This window comes from Phyllobates terribilis, unplaced genomic scaffold (assembly GCF_046119375.1).
Source record: "Phyllobates terribilis strain yellow unplaced genomic scaffold, ASM4611937v1 Scaffold_7__3_contigs__length_470593459, whole genome shotgun sequence".
Lineage (NCBI taxonomy): Eukaryota > Metazoa > Chordata > Amphibia > Anura > Dendrobatidae > Phyllobates > Phyllobates terribilis.
Genome location: NW_027362767.1, coordinates 325,176,528 through 325,197,970, shown reverse-complemented (window position 1 = coordinate 325,197,970; position 21,443 = coordinate 325,176,528). Strand labels below are relative to the sequence as shown.

At 45.3% G+C, this 21,443-nt stretch overlaps 1 protein-coding gene across 1 annotated transcript in view; it reads right to left on the bottom strand.

Annotated features, from left to right (window-relative positions):
• IL1RAPL2 (interleukin 1 receptor accessory protein like 2) overlaps positions 1–21,443 on the bottom strand; it is a 1,202,487-nt gene that overhangs the window by 1,101,621 nt on the left and 79,423 nt on the right. Inside the window, exon 2 of the mRNA XM_073637906.1 lies at positions 1,084–1,187. Coding sequence (XP_073494007.1) covers positions 1,084–1,165 — 82 coding nt within the window. The 5' untranslated portion in view covers positions 1,166–1,187. The remainder of the gene's footprint in view (positions 1–1,083; positions 1,188–21,443) is intronic.

Below are 21,443 nucleotides of genomic sequence, written 5' to 3'. Positions count from 1 at the left end.
TACATGTCTTATCCTGTTTGAGCCTCTCTGCCACTTTTCTCTATAATCAAAATTGTTAAGTCTGTAACACAGATTGTAAAAAAAAGTACAGATTCTAAGCTCAGGTCCTCAACTCAATAAAGTATGGATTCTTTCTGAGCAGCAGCTGAAAGCCGATAGGGAGTTTGAATGAGGCAGTAAAAACAGCAGTGCAGCATGGTGTTCAGGTAGAAAGAGCTAAAATAGGATATAGACTGATAAATAATTACACAAAAAAAAAGTTTAGTGAGCCTTTAAGGTGCTAAATGTTTCATAGGTGATGTAATATTCATTTAATGACAAGACAAATTTGAACTGCTACCAGAACACCATACAAACATTTATATTAAAAGCAAAGAAAGTAAGCAAAATTTGTAGCAGTTGTTGTTAAAAGTTGTCACTGTCACAGACAAGTCACTTTTGATTCTTTAATTTAATTAATGACTTGTCAGGTTAGAGATAACTGCACTAAAATATCCAGTGATGCAATTACAAAGTTATTCAACTGAAACAGTACTAGACTCCTATAAAACATTTCAGTAGTTATTTTTCACTGCTATAAATTCACACGGTGAAACATAACCAAATGTTGCTATGTAGCTTTATGCAAAATAAGGGAGCTTCTTCTAAAATACTACAATGCCAATTACAGATTAGGTATTGCCATCTAAGTGATATGGAAGCAATTTAACTAGTTTATTAAAGGTAATGTAAGAAGCACAATTTCATGCAGTTTTCATCAGTTGAGACAGAGGACCCTTTTTCAATTTTTTCTTAAAAGCATTTTTTTTTGGAACAAGCACTGATGGCCCATCAATCAATGTCTGATCTGACAATCACAGCCCTTTTCATTTTTTCCCCTTCTTGTTGCCGTACATGTGGTTTGGTACCACAGCATGTATGCTTTCAATAAGCTTTCATTTTTTCCATATAATTAAACTTCTCCATCCAGTTTCTTGGGTAAATATCAAAAACTTGTGATTCCTTTTGGCATAAAATAACTTTGTCAAAAATTGCTGGTCAGTAACCGTGAAATATTTAGAGAACGTAAATACTCCATCTTACCAGAGTTTCTTTTGGACACCAGCTTTATATCTGCATTTACAGCCATCCAAATAAAAAAGGTGAAGAATACAGAAGGCTTCATCTTTCACCGTCTTATCCAGGCTCTAGAAAGAAGAAAGAAGAAAGTTTTATAAATAAGCTGTATTTTTTTAAGTATTATTTCCATCTAGTTTTGGGCATCATTAGATATAGTTTGTTAAAACAAGCACCATTACAATTTAGTCTGTATTTAAATGTGATCCCTCCTCTTTTTGTATTTTGCTGCTTACAGCTCATTGCCAAGGGACCGGTCACCGCTCATGTCTAGCAGCGGAAGTTGAACATGCGCAGTGCTTCCAAGCCCTTTCCTACTAAACTTTGTAAGTATTGCTTTGAGGTTGGTCAGAATGGCTACAACGTCCTTAAAGGGTTACTCCCCAAACAAAACATGCTAATCACTGGTAGCCAGCAATTCCGAGTTTGGAGCTCTGAAGCCCCAAGAGCCTAACTCTAAACCCAGTCTTGAATGAAGCAGAGGTTTGCATGCTAAAATTCCACTCCAATAATTCTCTATGAGACTGCTGGAAATCGACGAGCATTGTCTCACAGACAATTGATGAAGCAGTGGCCAAACATGTTCACCTCCACTACATTCAAAATGGAGCTCCAGAGACCTGTCCTTGGGGGTTCCAGACACTCGCCTAGGGATTGCTAAGGATCCCAGTGGTTGTGCACCCAGCGACCAGCATCTTATTCCCTATCCTGTGGATAAGGTATAGCTTGTGTTTTTTGGGGGATGACTAGACATTTGATGTGCCAGAGTTAACTTCCATGTTTCCCCGAAAATAAGAAAGGGTGGATATTTTTTTGCTTTGAAAGATGGGTTAGGGCTTATTTTCAGAGGATGTTTTATTCTTTTCAATGAACAACATTCCATAATTATTCTTGAACAAAAAGTCTACATTTATTCAATAATTTAATCATGTTATCCCCCACACACTGCACATACACATGTATACTGTACACACACATGTATACTGTACACACACTATACACACACTGCACATACACATTATACATGTGCAGTGTGTGTGTGTATACACGTGTATGTGCAGTGTGTGTGTGTATACACGTGTATGCGCAGTGTGTGTGTGTATACACGTGTATGTGCAGTGTGTGTGTATATACACGTGTATGTGCAGTGTGTGTGTATATACACGTGTATGTGCAGTGTGTGTGTATATACACGTGTATGTGCAGTGTGTGTGTATATACACGTGTATGTGCAGTGTGTGTGTATATACACGTGTATGTGCAGTGTGTGTGTATATACACGTGTATGTGCAGTGTGTGTGTATATACACGTGTATGTGCAGTGTGTGTGTATATACACGTGTATGTGCAGTGTGTGTGTATATACACGTGTATGTGCAGTGTGTGTGTATATACACGTGTATGTGCAGTGTGTGTGTATATACACGTGTATGTGCAGTGTGTGTGTATATACACGTGTATGTGCAGTGTGTGTATGTATACACGTGTATGTGCAGTGTGTGTATACACGTGTATGCGCAGTGTGTGTGTACACGTGTATGTGCAGTGTGTGTGTATATACACGTATATGTGCAGTGTGTGTGTATATACACGTGTATGTGCAGTGTGTGTGTATGTACACGTGTATGTGCAGTGTGTGTATGTACACGTGTATGTGCAGTGTGTGTATGTACACGTGTATGTGCAGTGTGTGTATGTATACACGTGTATGTGCAGTGTGTGTATACACGTGTATGCGCAGTGTGTGTGTACACGTGTATGCGCAGTGTGTGTGTGTACACGTGTATGCGCAGTGTGTGTGTGTGTACATGTGTATGCGCAGTGTGTGTGTGTATACACGTGTATGTATACACGTGTATGTGCAGTGTGTGTATACACGTGTATGTGCAGTGTGTGTATACACGTGTATGTGCAGTGTGTGTATACACGTGTATGTGCAGTGTGTGTATACACGTGTATGCGCAGTGTGTGTGTGTATACACGTGTATGTGCAGTGTGTGTATACACGTGTATGCGCAGTGTGTGTGTGTGTATACACGTGTATGTGCAGTGTGTGTGTGTATACACGTGTATGTGCAGTGTGTGTGTGTGTGTATACACGTGTATGTGCAGTGTGTGTGTGTGTGTATACACGTGTATGTGCAGTGTGTGTGTATACACGTGTATGTGCAGTGTGTGTGTGTATACATCTACTTGTGCAGTGTGTGTATACACACGTGTATGTGCAGTGTGTGTGTGTATACACGTGTATGTGCAGTGTGTGTGTATACACATACTTGTGCAGTGTGTGTGTGTGTGTGTGTGTGTGTGTGTGTGTGTGTGTGTGTGTATATACACCTACTTGTGCAGTGTGTGTGTATACACCTACTTGTGCAGTGTGTGTGTGTATACACCTACTTGTGCAGTGTGTGTATACACCTACTTGTGCAGTGTGTGTATACACAACGCACACACACAAAGCACATAAACTGCACATACACATACTACACACACACTGCACATACTGTACATACCAGCCTAGTTCCTCTAGACTCTCGCAGTTAAAGGACCTTTGGTGACATCATATATATATTATATACACACACACACACACACATATACATACACTGTGGTAGATCGCTCACTCGCCTGCACACAGAGGGAGACACAGTTACGCTGTCTCTTTAAATCTTTGGTTGGTTTATTATAATGTGGCAAAAACCAACAGTTAGTCCATGAAAATAAACACAGCCCGCTGGGCAAAACAGGAAAACAAAGCAAAAATGGTAATACAAAGAATAGTCCTTGTAGTAGCAGGGATCCGCCTGCTGAGAGTTCAGCAACTCCACATGGTTCAGGAATAGGGTTGAGCGAGTATGTTCTGTCCGAGTATGCTCGGGCCGAGCTCTGAATATTTACAGCTGCTCGGTGATGAGGTTAAATCGCTCTTGTGTGCATGATTTGCAACTGTTTGATAGCTTTATTACATGTGAGGAATGTGTAAGAAATAGACACTCCTCACATGTAATAAAACTGTCAAACAGTTGCAAATCATGCACACAGGAGCGATGTAACCTCATCACCGAGCAGCTGTAAATATTCGGAGCTCGGCCCGAGCATACTCGGCGAAAGGGTTAATAGAACATACTCGCTCAACACTATTCAGGAACAAACAAAAGCTCCCTTCTGGAGTTTACTTCTCCAGACATTGACCTCTGAATGCCTCAGCTGGCCATGTATTTAAACCCCCCAGACCACACCCTGAGGTGGAGATATGGTGAATGGTCTCCCTCCCTTCACAATTGTCATTCACAAAAACCACACCCTTTTACAAATGGATTTAACCCCTCTCAACAAATAACAAGCTGGAGGAAACTTAATGGTTTTAGTTCACTGAGGCTAACAGCCTCAGTGAAACAAATATCCCCTCCAGCACTTTACCAGTGACTTTGTCACAATACATACATACATACATACATACATACATACATACATACATACATACATACATACATACACACAAATGAGTGTGGTTGAAAAAAAGTAGTTTTAAATAACATGGGTGGTATTATTTGTGATAACATACTGTAAAAAGATTAATATGACCACCTATCTCAATAAATTGCCGTCCTAATCTATCCTGTATCCAAAGAAGAAGTGATCAAGACCCGAGTATCAGCGTAAAGTATATAAATTGAAGCATAAAAAGCTAATCAATTCTTAAAAAAAAAAAATTATTCATCTTTTATTAACCTCAACCAACGATATCACAAGAATAATGTTGACCAGACAGTTACAAAAGAATAAACTTTAATTGAACAAAGTTTTTGACAGATAATTGCAATGGTGAAACCATTATAAATGCTTTTCAAGTGGCACGACTCAAAATTACTTTCCTCGTTTGCTCCTTCTTATTAAATGCAGTACGACGACTCATTTTGGTGAGGTTCTCAGATATCATTTCATGAACAAGACAGGACTGCATACAATTAAAAGCTAATGTCCAATTATAAAAGGATCTGACATATATATTAAAATACAATGTGTTGTGTGTAATAAAACCCCAGTGGGACATTTCAATAAAATTGCTTTACAGAACACTTTCACTGCACAAGTGTTAAGAGGCTTGATGAGTTTTATAGCCTATTTCAAGCAAACGACTCATTGCTGTCTTCCTTCATGTTAAAGGGACCCTGTCGGGTGATTCGTGCTGCCACAAACCACAGGCACCATCATCATAAATATCTATGTTTCATTCTGAAATATTATGGTGTTTCACAGAAGCAGGCTTTGATTAGGGAGCTGGGAACGAGGTGACTGAGATGACTAGCCACAGGTGGTGGGTCCCCGTCAGTTTCTCCCCACCCGACTTTGCTTGACTGACAGGTCGCTCTATGTGTGAATAGAGAGACCTGTGAATTCTTACACAGCAAACTTGCTTTTACTTTTTACTTGTTTAGTTACAGCAGGGTATATGCTCATTTTGTTTCTTGTAGGATCTGTCTGTTTAATGGCCAATGTGAACATGTGTTTATGTGCTGCATGTATACCAACTTAAACTCCAGCTAAAGTTTTGTGTTTTTTCACAGCAAAATTTGATGCAGAAATTTCTACGGCTGTCCCATACAGAACATTTAAATGGGTTTTGCAGAAAATCGGGTATATGGTTCAGAAATAACTCCATTCAAGGGTATTTTCCCAAAAACATGGCAGACATTCAACAAGAAATACATAAACAGATCAACTCCACCAGAGCAGGAGCAGATTTTGCAGACCAACTTTATAATCCAAGCAAAATAAGGGGTTAAATCCAGTTTTGAAATGCAAATACCCTAATAAGCCAGATGCAAAATCCAAACACATGTTCCAATGCATATGTTCAATCTCCTGAGGATTTTCTGACCATGTTTTCTGCCTGAAAAAAGAAGTGGTGTACACATATCCTTAAAGCTGTTTTTGAGGATTTTGGTGAAGATCTGCACCAAAATAAAATGCTCAAAAAAAATTTTTTCACTTTTTATTTGGGTTTTTCAAAGCATTAGCTTACAATTCTTTAATAGAAGGTGCAGATTCAGCACAGCTTAAATTTATCTGGAGGAGAGTACCGCATCTGTCTTGGGGCAAAGAAGCTAAGAATAAGGTAAAACTGACAAAATATAGCTGAGAAGCTCACGCAAGATTGTCTGCTAGGAAGCTTTGTAGAATATTTAACTGCATTTAATTAGTAAATTACATAACTTTTATGATTTATTCTCTAAAAATTTGCCGACCTCAGAGTTTTATTATGTAATACAAAATTGTAACGCTAAAAAAATTAGATATTGTGATTGTGCTACAGCAGCGGAGGGCTTGAGAAAGAGGCAATGTAAGACAGATAGGAAGTGACGTGCCATGAAGATTTCACTTGGCATATGCTACCATCTGGGGAGAATCATGTTGGCAGGTTCATCCCGGGAGCACTGCAGTGTAATGCTTAAAAAGAATCCCTCTCCGTAGAGAAGCTCTTCTATCATGGAACTTAAAGCATAAAAACGCTACCTAATCCATCATTATATCCCCAGATCAGTGCATTTACTGAGGGAGGAAAGAATGGCTTCCTCATTAGGATAAGTCCACACTTGGCAGATTTGTTGCGCACATTCCTATTACTCTCCCATTCATCTAAATAGGAAATCCATGCACACGCTGCAGAAGCAACTCCATTCAGGGAGAACAAATTTACAGTTGCAGAAATTTCTACAAAGTCTCATGTGTGAACATGTAGCTTTTTCACTGACAAATGGTTTACCAATTATCCCTCATTAGATGGCACTGAATTCATACATGCCACCCCTGGGTCCCAGTTGCTATGTGCCCCGCAATCTCTTATCACACAGACATTCCTATTTTCTGTGGCTGCCAGTTTCTTGGCAGTGTTGAAAGACTAAAAGAAAAAAAGTCCTCAACCGGCGTCTTCAAGTATCTTTTCTCTGAAAAGCAACAGAGTTTCAGAGAAAAATATACATGGCTGCAATAATGCGGTCGGTTGTGGTTCGCGCAGCATGAATCTATTGTCAGGGCCCCTATAAGCTCTCCGGCCATGTCCATCTCATTAAATACTTGTATGCCTCATGAAATCTCAATTTGATGATATCTTTTCTTAGGACTTTACATTCTTCTCTCCCTCTGTTTTTCCAATTGGAAATTTATGAAATAAAAATTGCCACCTAGGTGTTACCTTTTTCACTTTTCAAAAGGGTATGTCCCTACTGAGTCTGGTAATGTCAGCTCTGATTGGACAGTGTCAGGCTGTGTAGGACACACCTAGTTGTACATTTTTCAAAAACTCCTTGGAATGGCGCAATGCATAATTGCAGTCAGTGTCATATTGGTTTTCTATGGCCCACCAAGGCTATGTGCTCACCAAGGCTTTTTTAGATAGCCAAAAAATGTCCTCTCTCAAGCAAAAGGCTTCAGGAAACATTTTTCAACCATGTTCTTTTAACCATTTTTTTTTACTGTTATGGGGGTTTGGTTAGATGGATGGATATGGTCTCTACTCAAAGGCTAGTTAAAGGGGTTTTACCACAAACAAAAGTTCAGTTTAATAATTGTCTGTGTCTGACAGTGTATGGAACCTGGTCTGATGATACCACATCTCCTGGGCAGGGGAGAGAGCAAAAAGAGTATACAGACATTACAGCAGAAGATTCATTTTGTGAGGTAAAACATTTCCCTGCCTGTTTTTAAACAATATTTTACCTCAGAAAATGAATCCTCTGCGATCCCGTGCTGTCCTGTCTGTATACTCTTTTGCTCCCTCCCCTGCCCAGGAGCTGTGGTATGATCAGACCAGGTTCCGTACACGGTCAGACACAGACAATTATTAAAATTAACTTTTGTTCGTGAGAAAACCCCCCTAATACCAATTCCTGTTGCTTTATTGTTGTTTTTAATTAATTTACATCTATATATGCAAATACTATGATTGCCGTCAACTAATCTGTAAGTATGTCAATCTCTTATGTTAAAGAGGTTGTCCACTACTTTTTCATTGATGTCTGATCGGCCGGGGTCCGACACCAAAGCTGATCAGCTATTATCCAGGTTGACAGCCGCCGCCCGGAAGTGCTCACTTACTGAGCTGCTCCGTCTGCTTGTAGGAGGCAGATGTGTAGTACCCTGCAGCGGCCACTACAAGTAGAAGGAGCAGTTCAGCAAATGAGTAATTCCGGCCGGCGGCCGCTGCTGACACCTGTAACAGCTGATCGGCGGGGGGTGCTGGGTGTCAGACCCCGGCCAATCAGACATTGATGACCTATCCTGGGAAGAGGTCATCAATGTAAAAGTAGTGCACAACCTCTTTAATGTTTCCTCTTCCTGTTTGGAAAAAAGAAAAATGGATAACTACATGTAAAGTGCTTTAGTTTAATAAAAAAATTATCTGGTTTGCTCACTTCTGATAACCATTTGGCATCTTTGGAAACATGAAGCGGTTAAAAGATGATGAAAAGCCTGAACATATGAAAATTAAATAGTTTTTTTTTTTCTTTTTTTAGATAAAAATGCATATGTTTATTCTTTTGAGCAATTTCTCAGCGCTTTTTCAAGCAGAATTCAGAGCAGACCCGTATGAAAAAAAAAAAAGGTGTGCGCACATACCCTCAAAGGATCTATTCTGAGAGCCAATATTCCATCTATTTAGGCTCAGGACATGTGAAAGTAGGTTTTAAAGGGAATCTGTCAGCAGATTTTTTCTACATAATCTGACCCAGATTCCAGCGATGTGTCACTTAGTCACAGTTTTCTCTGCTACAGATCTAGTAGAGCTCAGAATGCTGTGTACACTATATATTAAAAGAGGTTGTCCGCTACATTGTATAATGCACCCATCAATTTACACCTTTTAAAGAAGTCTTTTTGTAAATACCTTCTTTTGCCATATGTGCCTGTGAGAGGTGCACATCACAGCCCAGGATCCAGCGTGCACTTTCCCTCTCTCCTCTGCTTTCATTGGCCGTGAATGCGCGCTGGATGCTGGGCTGTGATGTGCGGTGAAACGCCGCCCATAGCTTAGTCAATCAGGGGGGTGTACAACGTCATCATGTGAAAAAAATGTGTGCAAGTGAAAATTATGTCAAAAGAAGTTACTTACTACATCATGATGCTGTCAGATTATACTTAGCAAAAACCTGGTGACAGATTCCCTTTAAAAAAAATAGAATTAGACTTACCGGTAATTTGGTTTCTAAAAACCCACCATGACAGCACACAGGAGGATGTAAACCCACCCTAATAGGGACAGGAAATATGAAGAGGTTTAAATAGCCCCTCCCACATCCTCCCACCAGTGTTATTACAGAGGACCACGAGAGTATAGATGCTTCAAATTAATTTTTATTTCTACTGATCAAGCTGTCGTAGAAACAATAAGCGAGGGGGAGGGAATTACCCGTGCTGTCATGGTGGGTTATTAGAAACCGAATTACCGGTAAGTCTAATTCTATTTTCTCTAATAATCCCCCACGACAGCACACAGGAGGTATACCAAAGATATACTAGGGAGGGACAATAGCCTGAAGGACCTTCCGAAGGCTAAATCTCCAACAGAAATCAGGTCTAGTCTGTAGTGTTTGGAGAAAGTATGAATTGAGGACCATGTAGCAGCTCTGCAAATCTGTTCAATGGATGCGCTGGCTTTTTCAGCCCGGGAGAAAGATATCGCCCTTATAGAATGGGCCTTGAGCTTTGCTGGAGGAGGTAGATCCTGGATCTGGTAAGCCTCCGTACTTGCCCTCTTAATCCAGTTGGCTATTGTGGATTTTGCTGCCTTCTTTCCTCTGTTTGGACCTTGTATATGTACAAATAGGTTCTTGTCTTTCCTTCCTTCTTCTGATTCCTGAAGATAGTGCAATACTATTCCCCAAACGTCCAGCGTGTGGAATTCCATTTCTTTTTTGTCTTTTGGGTTGTCACAAAAAGATGGAAGGATTATCTCCTGAGATCTGTGGAAATTTGAGACCACCTTAGGTAGAAATGAAGGGTCAAGTTGGAAAATTCCAGGATCTTCCAGGATTCTCAGGTAGGGTTCGTTGACCGAAAGGGCCTGTAGTTCACACACTCTTCTGGCTGTAGTTACTGCCACCAGGAAAGCCGTTTTCCAGGTCAGCCTGTCTAGTCTTATGGCTGATAAGGGATCAAAAGGTGGAAGGGTTAACCCTTTCAGAACAATGTTAAGGTCCCAGGGGAGAACCAAGTCTGTTACTCTAGGGTGGATGCGGGTGGCTGCTGTCATAAATCATCTCATCCACTGATGTTCCGCTAGTCTTTGATCTAAGTATGAACTTAACGCCGCTACCTGGACCTTAAGAGTACAAGATCTGAGACCTTCGTCCAGACCTTCTTGTAAAAAATCTAGAATCTGAGCCACATCAGTCCTATGAGGGTCTGGGCGAGTGGGTGCACACCACCTTAAGAAGGTTTTCCAGATCTTATGGTAAATGGTGCTCGTTACAGGTTTCCTGCTCTTCTGGAGAGTTTTGATGACTTTCTCTGAGAGATCTCTTGTTTTTAATATCAGGAATTCAGAAGCCAGGCAGTTAGGTATAGTCTCTTGGGATCCGGATGGTGAATCGGTCCCTGGAGAAGGAGATCTTTGATGGGAGGAAGGATTAGAGGGCTCTCCACACTCAGACTGGTTAACGTTCCGAACCAACTTCTTTTTGGCCAGCGAGGGGCCACTAGGATTACTCTGGTCCCTTCAGTCCTTATCTTCTGTAAGGTTTTTGAAAGGATAGTGTAAGGCGGCAGTGTTCACACCGTGCAGTAACTGAGGCAGTGACCCAAGCAAGTCCAACATAAACAGCTTTATTCAGCAACTCACGGGTAACAGGACAGTCCTCCGGTTCGCAGCCAGATTAACATGAGTCTTTAAACAGCGGTTGCCATGGGCAACGGCCGCGCCGGGCCACTCAGAGCCTGACAGGTGCAGAGGCTTCCCAGGCGTGGGTTCAGCCACCCTCAATCCTGCTGAGCTTCCCTGCTGTGCTCCTAGCAGGTTCCAACATAGAACACCACTAATCCTTAGTGCAGGGTTTTTAAAGGACCTCTGGCAAGAGCTACTGGAAAACCCGGGTTGGAGGGAGGAGGCCGCCCCACTGCCTCCTGTGACCTCCTCCAAGAAATGAAGGCCCTGCCGGGTTTTTACTATCTGCCTTAGCCAGATAGCCTGACTAGGTCAATGCTCACCTTCATTCTTGCATTGCAGCCGCAGGTGTGTCTGTGACTGCAATGCACTCCAATGGTTTTAATAGTTCTCTGTACACATTCTGGGGGAGATATAACGTCCCTCGAATAAGATCCCTGTCACTGCCTCACATATCCCCCCCCCCCTGTTCAAACTTGTGGGGTTGAACATTTGCCATCATACAGGGTGCCCGGGACAGGGCATCCACATTTGCTTGCGACTTCCCAGGGCGATGTTCTACAGAGAAACTGAAATTTTGCAGTAACAGGAACCACCTGGTGACTCGGGCATTCCTCTCCTTGGCATTCCTCATCCATACCAAGGGTGAGTGGTCCATCACCAAGCGGAACTGATGCTCGCGTAAATAATAACGTAGCGATTCCAAGGCCCACTTGATAGCCAAACACTCCTTCTCTACCACGCTATAGTTTTTCTCTGCGAGGACAAGTTTTTTACTCAAGTAGGTGACCGGGTGCTCTTCAGCATTCATTTTTTGTGACAATACCGCCCCTAGGCCTACCTCCGAGGCATCTATCTGTACAATGAAGGTTTCCTTGAAGTTGGGGCTGATGAGGACCAGCTATCCACACAGCGCCAACTTCATGGACTGAAAGGCTTTTTCTACCTGACGGTTCCACCGAACCATTACCGATTTTTTTCCTTTCAAGAGATCGGTCAGGGCCGCCGTTCGCCCAGCAAAATTAGGTATAAACCGACGGTAATACCCAAGGATGCCAAGGAACGCCCTCACCTGTTTTGCACTTGACAGTTTAGGCCAGTTTTTTATGGCCTCAACTTTATTGATTTGGGGCTTGACAACTCCTCGGCTTATCACATACCCCAATTATGGGAATCCGCTAACCCTATCGCACATTTTTTGGGGTTTGCTGTTAACCCCGCGGCACTGAGAGAATCCAGCACCGCTTGTACCTGTGATAGTTGCGTATGCCAGTCGGTGCTAAAGATGATAATATCATCTAGATACGCGGATGCGTACTCCTGATGAGGTTTGAGCACCATGTCCATCAACCTCTGGAATGTAGCCGGGGCCCCATGTAACCCAAAAGGTAAGACCACATAGTGGTATAGACCCTCCGGAGTTACGAAGGCGGTCTTTTCCTTCGCCGAATCTGTGAGAGGTACCTGCTAGTAACCCTTGGTGAGATCGAGCGTGGTAAAGTACTGGGCCTGCCCCAGTGTCTCAATCAGCTCGTCCACCCTGGGCATTGGATAGAGGTCAAACTTTGACACTTCATTTAATTTCCGGAAATCGTTACAGAAGCGTAATGATCCGTCTGGTTTTGGAATCAATACAATGGGGCTAGCCCACTCACTCCGTGATTCCTCCATGACACCTAACTGAAGCAATTGTTTTACCTCAGCCGTGATGGCTTGCCTCCGGGCTTCGGGTACCCGGTACGGTCTCATTCGCACCCTTACCCCAGGTTCGGTGACAATGTCATGTTGGAGAACCGTAGTCCTATCCGGTAGCTCTGAGAACACGTCGGTATTGTGCTGCACCAGTGAGCGAGCCTCCTGTCGCTGCTGTTTAGTGAGAGCATCACTTATCCTGACCTTTCCCCCGGATGCTTCCCTGGCTGAAGGTAGAGCACTCTCCGGCGATATGCCCGGAATGACGTCTGCAACTAAACACTCTTGATCTTTCCAAGGCTTTAGCAGGTTTACATGATAAAGCTGTTCAGGTTTCCTCCTTCCGGGCTGATACACCTGGTAATTTACCTCCCCCTCTTTTTCTCGAACCTCATATGGCCCTTGCCACTTGGCCATGAGCTTACTCTCGGCTGTGGGTACCAGTACTAACACCCGATCGCCCTTGTTAAAAGACCTGACTCTGGCTCTTTTATTATATGTGCGCCTCTGGGCTGCCTGGGCATCTAACAGATGTTCTTTCACGATGGGCATGACCGCCGCAATCCGGTCCTGCATACTAGCCACGTGTTCAATTATACTCCTATGTGAAGTCGGCTCTTGTTCCCATGTCTCTTTGGCTACGTCCAACAGACCCCTAGGGTGTCTACCGTACAATAACTCAAAGGGAGAGAATCCTGTGGAAGCCTGGGGTACCTCACGGACGGTGAACATCAAATAGGGTAGCAACATGTCCCAATCCTTTCCGTCCTTAGAAACCACCTTTTTTAACATGGATTTGAGTGTGTTATTTAACCGTTCTACTAGCCCGTCGTTTTGAGGGTGGTACACCGAGGTGCGCAATTGTTTTATTTTTAGCAGTTTGCACAGTTCCCTTGTCACTTTAGACATAAAAGGGGTCCCCTGATCCATTAGGATCTCCTTAGATAGTCCAAGGCGACAGAACATGACAAACAGCTTCCGTGCAATCAATTTTGCCGAGCTGTGGCGTAGCGGTATAGCCTCCGGATACCAGGTGGCATAGTCGACGACCACCAGTATATGTTGGTGGCCACGGGCGGATTTTACAATGGGCCCTACCAAGTCCATTGCAATCCGTTCAAAAGGTACCTCTATCACTGGCAGGGGTACCAATGGGCTACGGAAATTGCAGTGGGTGTGGTCAACTGACTTTCGGGTCAGGATTCGCAGTACTTTTGGACCTCCGCGTAAATCCCCGGCCAAAAGAACTGCTGCAAGATACGTTCTTACGTCTTTTTAACCCCTAAGTGTCCACCCAGCAGGTGTGTGTGTGCCAAATCTAGAACCACCCGATGGTATGACTGAGGTACCTCTAACTGTTCCATGACCTCGTCCATCCTATAGAGCAACTCACCGTTGCCTACCATGCGTGGAAATACAGTATCTGCACCAGGCTGTTGGGCTACGCCATTTACCTCTACCACCCTTTCCCACGCCTGAGTCAGGGTGGGATCCTGTAGCTGAGCCGTCCCAAACGTGTCCTGGGACACTTCCAGCTCGGGGATCGATGGGGTCTCCTCGACCTCTCCTGCCAGCACCTCTAAGGGAAACCTATCGGGGTCACACTCTGTCCCTATGTTGGACACCCCTAAGGCAGGCTCCTCTGACTCGGGTTCGTCGGGTACAGCGCCTGTAACGCCTTTTACCGGGGGCGAGTGGATTTTGTTTTTCCACAGAGTCCAGAACAGGGGCAAGTCTCTTCCCAACACAGTCCCATAGGGAAGAGTTTTTACCACCCCCACCACATGTTTTATATCTCCACATGGCGTGGACAAAACTACCTCCACGGTTGGGTACTCTCGGAGGTCCCCATGGATACACACAACCCCAACTGGCCGTCCACTGGGGTTGTCTCCTGCCACCAGCGACCCATGTACCAAAGTCACTAGGCTCCCTGAGTCTAGGAGGGCCTCCGTGGGGTACCCATTAACAAGTACCTGGCATAGTTGGAGTTTACTGTCCCGGGGGTCGGCGCTCGCTGTGCAGACGGTCTGGGCATACATTGAGACCCGGCGGTTATACCCCCAGTCCTTGGGTTCCATAGTCAGGGGACAGTTAGCAACCACATGCCCCGGCCCCTGACACCGCCAGTACCTAATGGTGGAGGCACTGTTAGGTCTTATGACTGTTTGGGAGGAAACTGGTCTTCTGCCACTCTCACTCCGGGGTACCCCTTCAGCACGGGCACGGTGCTAACTGTCCTCAGCAGAGGGACACGATCCCTTTCCCGGTTCCTGCATTGGCAGGGATCGGTGTGACAGCCGAGAGGGGGCAGAGTCTCGAATGAAGTCCTGAGTGGCCGAGTAGCGCTCGATCAGACAGACCACCTGGTCGAGGATGCCAGGGTCCCCTTGCCCCACCCAACGTTGGATTGCGGCCGGCAGAGTCCTAACCAGCCGGTCAACCACCACCCTCTCCACCATCTGGGCTGGAGACAAAGTCTCAGGCTGGAGCCACTTCTTTTCCAGCTGCAGGAGGTCATAAGCCTGAGACCGGGCGGGTCGGGTCTCCACATAGGCCCATGAAAATACACGCTGAGCTCTCACGTATGTATTGACCCCTAGTCAGGCAAGGATCTCACCTTTGAGCCTCTGGTAGTCCTAGGCGTCCTCCCGACTGAGGTCGAAATAGGCCTTTTGGGCACCGCTGACCAGAAACGGAGCAACCACTTCTGCCCACTGGCCGGCTGGTAGGTTTTCCCGCTCCGCTGTGCGCTTATAAACAGTCAGGAAGGCTTCCACGTCGTCCTCAGGTCCCATCTTCCTGAACGCTGAGCGAACCTTGTCCCGGACCTTGCGACGTTCCGGGGCTGGTGCCGTCGGCGTCCCCGCAGGGCAGCAATCTGTTGCAGCAACAGTTCGTTTGTTTTTTGCTGCTGCTGGTACAGTAGCTGCTGCTGTTGATTATGCTGCTGTTCCCGCTCCTGCTGTTGCCGTTGGAGACTATGGTACTGCTCCTGCTGTTGCCGCTGAGACTGCAGCTGCTGCTGGGTAAGTACCAGCTGCTTTAACAGCTCGTCCATTTTGTCCACGGGGTGGGGCTGAAAGGTGGCCGGCCGGATTGTGGTCATGCAGCGGCCGGTGGGGTATGCCTCAGTCACTATGCCCGCGTTCTCCACCAAACTGTAAGGCGGCGGTGTTCACACCGTGCAGTAACTGAGGCAGTGACCCAAGCAAGTCCAACATAAACCGCTTTATTCAGCAACTCACGGGTAACAGGACAGTCCTCCGGTTCGCAGCCAGGTTAACATGAGTTTTTAAACGATTGCCATGGGCAACGGCCGCGCCGGGCCGCTCAGAGCCTGATGGGTGCAGAGGTTTCTCAGGCGTGGGTTCAGCCACCCTCAATCCTGCTGAGCATCCCTGCTGTGCTCCTAGCAGGTTCCAACATAGAACAACACTAATCCTTAGTGCAGGGTTTTTAAAGGACCTGTGGCAAGAGCTACTGGAAAACCCGGGTTGGAGGGAGGAGGCCACCCCACTGCCTCCTGTGACCTCCTCCAAGAAATGAAGGCCCTGCCGGGTTTTTACTAATCTGCCTTTGCCAGATAGCCTGACTAGGTCAATGCTCACCTTCATTCTTGCATTGCAGCCGCAGGTGTGTCTGTGACTGCAATGCACTTCAATGGTTTTAATAAGTCTCTGTACACATTCTGGGGGAGATATAACGTCCCTCGTATACATTCCCAGTCACTGCCTCACAATAGGCAGTGGGGAAAAAGGCATACGCTAGATTGAATTCCCATTTGTAAGCGAATGCGTCCACGCCCAAGCAAGGGCTGTTTGGATCCAGGGAGAAATATTGAGGTACTTTCGCGTTCTGATGTCCGGTGAAGAGATCTACCTCTGGATAGCCCCACCTCTCGACTAACATCTGGAAGACGTCTGGGTTTAGGCTCCACTCTCCTGGATGAATCTTTGTTCTGCTTAAGAAGTCGGCCTAGACATTGACTGAAACTTTGATATGAAGAGCCGACAGGGATAGAAGATGTTCTTCGGCCCAGGAAAATATTCTTGCTGAGATTGCTTTTAAGCTTTCATATCTTGTGCCCCCTTGATGACGAAGGTGGGCTACCGTGGTGATATTGTCTGAAAATATCTGAATTTGAGATTTCTGGACCAGAGGCTCTGCTGCTCTGAGGACTTCCTCTACGGCTTTTAAGATGAGCGTTGGCTCACCTCTTTGATCCATATACCCTGGAATAGCTCTTGGGAGACCATGGCTCTCCATCCCTTCTCTCTGGCATCCACCTTTCTGGTTACCAGCGGATTCTGGATCCATGGTACTCCTCTGTTCAGATTCTTTACGTTCAGCCACCAGAATAGAGAGGTCCTTACCCGTGGTGGTATAGGGATTCTCCTGTTCAGAGACCGTGGGGATCTATCCCAATTCGTAAAGATGTGGGTCTGTAATGTTCGGGTATGTGCCTGAGCCCAGGCCACCATCAGAATACAGGAGGTCATAGACCAGAGGACCGACATGGCATCTCTTAATGATACTGATCTTCTGCTCCTTAGGACACGGATCTTTATTTTTATCATGACCCGTTTTTGTTTGGGCAGGAATGACATCTGGCTGTGGGAATCCAATAGTACTCCTAGAAATGTTTTTGTCATGGAGGGAATCATATCAGATTTTTTGTGGTTCACTAACCAGCCCAAGACGATAGGATCTGAGTGGTCAACTGTAGATGTTCTCGGAGTACTGGTACTGAGGGCCCGATTAATAACAGGTCATCAAGGTATGGTACTATTGAAATGTTCTGACCCCTGATATAAGCCATGACTTCTGCCATGACTTTTGTAAATATTCACGGGGCTGCTGAAATTCCAAATGGGAGAACATTGAATTGATAGTGGACTATTTGTTCCCCTTGAGCCACTGTGAATCTTCGGAACCTCCTGTGAAGTGGATGTATGGGGATGTGGTAATATGCATCCAGGAGGTAGATTGTGGCAATGACATGGTCCTGTCCTATCAGGGGGACCGTCGACCTGATAGATTCCATCTTGAATCGTTGGTAGAGGATATTCTGATTCAGTGGCCTTAGATTGATTATAACTCGGTGTGAGCCATTTGTTTTTTTTATTAGGAAGAGTCTGGAATAATGCCCTGTGCCTATCTCTCTTGTAGGAACCAGGCATATCACCCCTGAGGACAATAGGTATGTATGACCGGACATCAGGGTGGCCTGACGACTCTGAGAAGCGAGCTGTGTTAACTTTATCCTCTCTGGAGGACAGGAGGAGAAATTCATTTTTACTCCGAACTCGACAACCCTCAGGACCCATGGGTCTGAGCAAATTTCTTTCCACAGAGGGAGAAAATTCGAGATGCGGCCCCCGACTGTCCTGACGTTGATTTTGGGAAAGAAAAAGATTTTTGCCTCCTCTACCTTTTGGGTAGCTCCATCGTCCTGTTTTCCCTTTACCCCTATATTGAGGGGTCTGCTCTTGGAAGTGACGAAAAGGCCTTTTCCTCACATTCCTAGGTTCCGGGAGGGCCTTCTTCTTGTCTGAGGCCTTCTCTAGAAGACCATCTAGGGCTGGCCCAAATATGTATTTCCCCTTAAAGGGGATGGAACACAGCTTCATTTTTGATACCACGTCGCCGTTCCAGGATTTCAACCATAGGGTCCTTCTTACAGAGTTGGATAGCCCAGATGCTCTTGCCGCCACTCTCACGGATTCTGCAGAGATGTCTGATAAAAACCCCATAGCTTTCTGTGGAAGCGGTAGGGATGCCAAGATGTCTTCTCTGGGGGTGCCCGAAACTAGGTGTTCCTCCAGTTGATCTAGCCAACGAGCCATTGATCGAGCTACGCCTGTAGAGACTGCGTTGGTGCTTAATAGTGTTGCCGAGGTCCCCCAGGATTTTCTGAGTAGTCCCTCCATTTTGCGTTCCAAGGGGTCTTTTAATTGAGAGGAATCTTCAAAGGGCAGAGTGGTTTTCTTTGCTACTCGTGCAATTTGGATATCCACTCTTGGGACTTCAGACCAGCATTCTGCCGTCTCATTGTCTACAGAAAATCTATCCCTTAACTCCGTAGGGGTATTTAATCTCTTTTCTGGAGATTCCCACTCCTCTAAGACTAAGTTCTTAATACTCTGGTGTATAGGGAACACCAGTTGTTTTCCTGGAACGTAGCCCCCCAAACATCTGATCCTGTACTGTTTGGGGAACTTTTTCTTCCTCGATCTCCATAGTTCTCCTTACAGCCATGAGGAGTTCCTCCAAGCTATCTGATGGAAAGTAATATCTCTCTCATTGGGAGTTATCAGGAGTTGGACTTTGTTCACCTTTCTCTGGAAGATCTTCTGAGATATATATCTCCTCTTGAGAGTCTTCCTCCCCTCCCTCTGGCGGGCTAATCTTCCTCTTTTTGGCTGCCGAGGGAGTAGATGTAGAATCCTGACTAGGTGAGGGAGTAGGGAGAGTGACCGAGGCCAAGGAGGATTTGATCTCCTGACGTACAATCCCCTTTATCTCCTCCATTAAGGAAGGTTGTTCCTGCCTGATAATCTTCTCCGTACAGTCCTTGCATAGGGGTTTTCTATGGGAGGACGATAGTTTTTTTGTACAGATGGGACATCTGGGTGACTGTTTAACTTTTTCTCCAGATGCAGGTTCCTTGTCCCCCTACAAGAGAGGGGAGAAGGGGAGGGGAGCTATAATCACTATTTCCTGCATCTGGGAGATGGACTACCAGTGCAATACTTATTGGGACCGGACCGGCGCTGGGCTCTACAGCTGCAGAGCGAGAAGCTTCAACAGACATTGTTTTGTCCTACCTGTCCAAGGCTCCTTTAATGGGCGACTGGACCAGCGCCTCCCTCTGTTTAGAGGGCTCCTCCCGCGGTGTCCAGGTGAAGATCTCTGATCACCGGCAGCATTACCGCTCTTTTTCCCCATAGCTTCTGATGCTGTCCACAGTGGAACGCAAAACTGCCGGAAGTGACATCATCATCCACCACCCAGCGTCCGACGTCACTTCCGGCGCCGTGGCGTGCACTTCACATCCTGGAGCCGGCATCAGCTGCGCATCCAGCGGGGAGAGGAGGAGGAGATAAACCGTAGAGCTCAGAGAGGCCTCTGGTCAGAAGATCCTGCAGACCTTGCTCGAGAGCGCGGACTGCAGGGCGGGGGGGGGGGGGGTCCCGAATCCGGAGGAGACGGGAGCAGCGCCCTGAAGAGGAGAGGTAAAACCGCTTGATCCTCCGCTGCCTGGCTAGTAACTTTCCCCCAGTGCCTGTCGCCGGCCCAGCACAACGGGGATGACCTCTTCATCCCTGATAGGGACAGGAAATAACACTGGAGGGAGGATGTGGGAGGGGCTATTTAAACCTCTTCGTATTTCCTGACTCTATTAGGGTGGGGTTACATCCTCCTGTGTGCTGTCGTGGGGGGTTATTAGAGAAAAGTTCTTCTCATTGCTGATACACACTTGACACCCTAATTGTTAGCATTTAGTTACTACATCTATAAGGTATTATAGAGATCTGGCAACAAAATAGATATGTATAATATTTATTCATCATATTTTTTCCCTTCTCTGCATTTAAAGGGAACCTGAGAGGTCTCTGATACCCTCCAACCCACCAGCATTTGTATATTCCTTTATACACACCCTGTCTAACAAGCCCTTTATTCTGGATGACACAAACAGACATTTAAAGAAAGATTTTTTACAGTCTATTTTTAATATGCAAATACTCTTTTGACTAGTCAATGGGGCTGTTTGTTTCCTCAGACTAGTCATCCCACTCAGCATGTTATCACACCGCCAGCTCTGTGCAAATCTGAGACTTTGCCTATGTCCAGAAGCAAAGAAGCAAGCTTGATCTTTGGCTCCTTTGTGGCCATCCGCAGTCTTCTTCGTTTCCAGAGAGGTGCAGTGTACCTCTGAAGCCAGAAAGTGTACACCCAGCATCAGAGGTGCAATGACATGCAGGAGTGGAAAAGAAACAATGGAGAGGTGGGTTTGACTGCGCTGCTGATGGTTTGTCCTGTTGATGAAGTTTGATAACTTTGAAACACGTCGACAATAAACCGCACAGGAATATCCTTGGTCTCCTGGTTTCATCTACCGGTATTTCCTGGTTTCATCTACTGGTATTTTCGGCAGCGCAGTGAACCCATCTCTCCACTGTTTCTTCTCCTCGGATTAACTTGCAGATGTGCAGCAGCCAACACTTTTAAGCTGTTTAAATTGTTGAGTTGAGTTTCACCCAACTCCAGGTGAGCAATTCCCAGCACCTTGATCCCCCTTATACATTGTATAAGACCCTAATGCGCGATTGTTTTCCCAGTTTATCTTCACTTACGTAGAAAAGGAAGCTGCCTGCATGCGCCAGATTTGCACAGAGCAGGCAATGACAACTGTTCTTACAAATCATCTGGTCACATCCCTGTGATACCATGCTGAGTGGGACAACTAGTCTGTGGAAACAAGCACCCCATCGAATAGTCAAAAGATTAATTTGCATATTAAAAATTGAATGCAAAATACTTTTTTTTTTAAACATCTGTTTATGTGTAATCCAGGATAAAGAGCTTGTTTATTTATAAAGGAATGTGCAAATGCTGGTGGGTTGGAGGGCATCAGAGACCTTGTCAGGTTACCTTTAAGCTCTTCCAGCAGCTAAGTGTCTACAGCTTCATGGCTTTGAAGGAAGAATCCCAGAAAAATTACAAGGGATCATTGAGCTGCACT